The sequence below is a fragment of the Penaeus japonicus genome, unplaced genomic scaffold (genome assembly GCF_977035675.1).
Source record: "Penaeus japonicus unplaced genomic scaffold, GWHDUDI00000001_assembly GWHDUDI00000035, whole genome shotgun sequence".
Classification (NCBI taxonomy): domain Eukaryota; kingdom Metazoa; phylum Arthropoda; class Malacostraca; order Decapoda; family Penaeidae; genus Penaeus; species Penaeus japonicus.
Window position 1 is genome coordinate 8,501,991 of NW_028234437.1, and position 4,891 is coordinate 8,506,881.

Here is a 4,891-nt window from a genome sequence, read left to right on the forward strand (position 1 = left end):
ACAACGAACGAACGGAAGGAAGGAAGAAAGTGCGCCTCAAAAGGAAGCATAAAAACGCACCCAGAGCGAATGCCACGGTAGATTTAGAACAAGCACAAGTGGAGTCTTAGCTGTATGTTTACTATCCGGTTTGGCTTGTAGGAATTTATGGGCTAATGGCTGCGGTGCGGCTTGGTCTGACAACCTCGGTCGCCGTCGTCGGTCAAGGTGGAGGTCGGATGTGAGATCGGCGGATCGCTTTTCGTTATCAGGTTCATTACTGTTCTTCTGGTGTTGTTATTATCATTGTTGTTATTATTATTTCTATTATTGTTATTGTTATTGTTATTATTATTTTTTTATCATTATTATCATTATTATTAATACTATTTTTATTATTATTAATACTATTATTATTATTATCATTATTATTATCATTATTTTTATTATGATTAGTAATATTATTATTATTATCATTATTATTATTATTATTATTATTATTATCATTATCATTTTTATTATTATCATTATCATTATTATCATTATTATTATCATCATTCTCATCAAAATCATAATTATTACTATTATCATTATTACTATTTCCATTAATTTCGATAGAATGATCCTTAAAGAGAAAACCTAACGTATTGTCTTCTTTCGACGGAAAATATTCGCCAAAGAATTTATTAAGCTGATAAAGAATATTAAAATTACGGTTATATATATAAAAAATAACGAACGTATGAACCGATAAAAAAAAAAAACTGACACTATCGCTAAAACAAGAACGAATTACGCTAATCCCGTCTACAAGAATTTTTTTTTTCTCTTTCGCCTCTTACAAATAACCATTCTTTGATTCGTATCCATATGAGCAAAAAAAAAATATATATATATATATATATATAAGAATAACGTTCTTTGTCTCGTCTCTCTAACACCTGGCGGCTTTTAATCTTCCGAATGGATTGCTGAATCTCTCGAGTACTCCCCCTGCCCTCTCCCCCCCCCCGCCCCCCATCAGGAAGGACCCCCGTATGCCTATCTAATATTCTCTTTTTGCCACCCTATTGACCCCGCCGGATGAAATTGTCGAGCCAAGACCCGGCCAAGAAGCGGCTTTGATTAAGGTCGGCGTTCCCAAGGCGATAAGGTGCGTGCTTCGCCCTTAACATCTCTTGGTCGTAGGGCTCGAGAGGCACGGAGAGCGAGTCAGCAGAGAAGAAGGAAGGGGAGAAGGAGGGGAGGATGAGGGGGGCGAAGGGAGAGAGGGGAGAGGGAAGAAGGAAGGGGAGAAGGAGGGGAGGATGAGGGGGACGAAGGGGGAGAGGGGAGAGGGGAGAGGGAAGAAGGAAGGGGAGGAGGGGAGGAGAGGGGGGGAGGGAGAGAGGGAGAGGGGAGAGAGGGGAGAGGGGAGAGGGGAGAGGGGAGAGGGGACCCAAGCGAATAAAATCAAGAAGGGATCCCTGACACTTGGGATTGAACAAGTGACAATCGCCTGTTCATTGTTATCCAAGTAGTTTGTTTTAGGCCGCGTTCGGGCGTATCTCAAAGACCCCGATCAAACTTTCGCTTCTGTTTCTTTATATATATATATATATATATATATATATATATATATATATATATAAATATTATATATATATATATATATATATATATATATATTATATATATATAATATTTATATATATACATATTTATATATATACATATTTATATATATACATATATATATATATATATATATTATATATATATATATATATATAAATTATATATAATATATATATGCATACATAAACGTTATAATCAATAACAAAATGAAATTCCGAGTTTAAACACACAATCATTTACTTTACATTTCCCTTCTCCCCTATTTCCAAACCCCCATCTTCCCCTCCTTCCTCCTCTTCCTCCTCTTCCTCCTCTTCCTCCTCCCGCTCCTTCTTCGGCCGCATCAACCCGAGCGCCGCCATCCACTCGAAAGGAAAGTGTAATTGACTGGAGAGTCTCAAAGAATTCCAATGAAACCGAAAAATTCCCCTTCACGCGAGGTCAGGAAATGGAAAGAGTATTTCCCTTTCTTACTTCCCTCTTTTTTCTCTCTCTCTCTCTCTTTGTCTCTCTTTCTCTCTTGGTTGGAGAGGAAGGCGGGGGATAAAGAGAGGAGAATGTGTGTCTATAAATGATAGTATGAGTGATTTACGCCGTGAATTATTTTCATCTGGTGGTAAATATATATGTATATATTTTTTTCTTTTAAAATAGATAGTAGCGCCGAACGAAATCAATTATAATATACATTATATTCTTTTAGAAATTCCTTAATTACGATAGAGAGTTACAATTAACGCTTTACTTTATGCAACCGACGGATAAACCATACAATACCATCGGACAAAATAAACAAACAAAACAATAAACACAACGCACTGAAAACAAACACCTAATCCAAAATTAAAAAAAAAACAAATAGCTAAACAAATAATCCAATAAAGAAAACGAGACGTCAAAAAAAAAAAAAAAAAAAATCAGGCAAAGTTAGCGCGCGTTATGCACGTTCGCGGCACCAGCGGCGGCGGCGCGCGGCGGCAAGCGGCGGCGGCGGCGGCGAAAGCGGGGACGGAGGGAGGAAGGCGGTGGTCTGTTAGCGGACAATTTAGCGCACGGGCCCAGAGAGACCACCCACGCTGACGGGCGTTCTCGAGCGGGCGGGCGGGCGGGCGGGGAAGGAAGAGCAGCGGCCAGGGAATAAGAGGGAGGAGGGGGATGGGGATGAGGATGGGGATAGGGATGGGGAGGGGATAGGGACTCCTGCCGTAGGAAATCGCTAGGAAAATTGACTTTCCACTTGACTCTTTATGCTGGAATTTATTCAAGGGAGGGGGTAGGGGGAGGGGGAGGGATAAAGGAAGTCGGAGTGTTTATATATATATATATTTTTTAAGGAAACAAAAATGTTATATATGGTATTTGCCGGTCGATCGATATAAATACCTGATCGATATAAACAACTGATATAAATAATAAGATAATCCTTATCAGTTATCCCCACAAAAATAAAAACAACATAAAAGGCACAACAATAATATGCCTATTTATATTACAAAAAATATATATCTATAATTACATTACTACTGTGCAAATGCGGCCACTAAATGACCTTAGGAGAGACGTAGCACTTTGGTGACACTATTAACACTCCCGTAAGAACTGACCTCAGGTGACCTAATATGCTCTACGGCGCGTTCTGACCTTACGTTAATTGACTTCACTAATCGTAATGACTACTTAGCGCGGGCGGTTACATCACCTTAGGGTAATTAAGAAGAATAGTGAGGAGCTGATTTTTTTTCTTTTCACTACTGTCCAGTTTGAGAATTCAGCGTATGTAATTTTCTGTTGTAAAATTATAGTGACGGGTAAATATATCTATTAGAAGGATGTGAGTACATATGTTCTGACAATATAAAATTTGATCCCAATGTTTTATCGTTTTGTCCGTTGAAATAATCCTTTTAAATTTTAGCAATAAATGTTTTCTTTAGTGACATATTCATTATTCTATCGAAAAATTCACTTTATTATTGCTGTTCTTTTTTATACTAATAGTGGCATAAATATTGTCGCAATATTTTTTTTCACTACATAATTTCTAATCGTATTTTGCCGATTTAATATAACCATCAGATTCATCTCGCCAACGTCTACATAAATCTTGCTATTATCATTATCGACACCATGAATTATATATTACTGTATATATATATATATATATATATATATATATATATATATATATATATATATATATAAATAAATTTTCCTATCGTTTGTTTTATGAATTCTACTCAAATGCACTTGTTTTAGAATTTACTACTAATCAGATATGCTTGACTTGGCAGCCCTAGTTTTGAGACTAGAATTTCCAAGGATCTACCTAGACACACAAGACACTGGGGGCGAGGACTCACCTGAAGAAGGTCTGTCGGAGTATCTGGTGCAGTAGACCCACGCGGGCCACTTGTTGTCGTCAGCGGGCACCTTGGGGTTGGCCAGGGACTCGGGGTTTTCGGGGTACTTGTTCCCGAGGCTTCCTGGGCTCAGCTTGGCGTGGTCGACGGCGCCCTGGCCGAGGGACTTCTGGCTCAGGTCGACGGGGAAGTCGTGGCGCACGGACTCCGGGGTCTTGGGCGGCGTGCGGAGGAGCAGCTCGGGGGTTCGGATGCCGCTCGGCCGCTCGGCGGGCAGGCGCGTCACGCCGAAGTCGGGCCGCAGAATGTTCTCGATGCTGAAGGGCAGCGAGCGCGGGCTGGGCGCCGTCGGAGGAGGCGAGAGGGGCAGCTTGGACTCAAGCGGGGATCGTGGCGAGGGCGGAGGAGGGCTGCGGGCGTCGTGTGAGGGCGGCGTAGGCGGTAACGCCGGACTGATAGGAGCCGCCATGACCATCGCTGGAGATGCCATGGGTCCTGGTGCGGCTGAGGCGACTTGTTGCTGACGCTCGAATTCTAGAGCCATGGCGCACTTGGCACAACACTGTCTTTGCAGAAACCTCCTGAAGGGCTTCACAGTACTAGGGTAACGTCCTCCGATAGGAGACTCACGTGTCAAACACACAGCACGTACTTGCTCGCTGTTCTGACAGCCTGCTGTCACTCGGACATCTTACTACCGCCTCCTTGGCTTATATACTGACTCCCGCCCCTCGGCCTGACCCGAGCTGCTAAGCTCCACCCACCGGCAGGGACGGCGCCATCTGAGTGACAGTGGCTCCGCCTAAGCTCCACCCACAGCTCTTCTAGCCAGTCAGCGCGTGCGTTCTGAAAGAGGCTCCTCCTCTGCCTTGTCGATGATTGGTCGGAGCATTGATGCAGCGAGGAGGCCTCAGGCTGAAGGTAATAGAGTTGTG

The 4,891-nt window shown here is 42.2% G+C and overlaps 1 protein-coding gene across 1 annotated transcript in view; it reads right to left on the bottom strand.

The window, feature by feature from the left end:
- The window catches only part of LOC122263622 (homeobox protein engrailed-1a), an 11,437-nt gene extending 6,782 nt beyond the window's left edge, over window positions 1-4,655 (bottom strand). The window contains exon 1 of the mRNA XM_086531316.1: window positions 3,957-4,655. Within this exon, the coding sequence (XP_086387442.1) occupies window positions 3,957-4,500 (544 nt within the window). The 5' untranslated portion in view covers window positions 4,501-4,655. The remainder of the gene's footprint in view (window positions 1-3,956) is intronic.
- Between the last annotated feature and the right edge of the window lie 236 nt (window positions 4,656-4,891).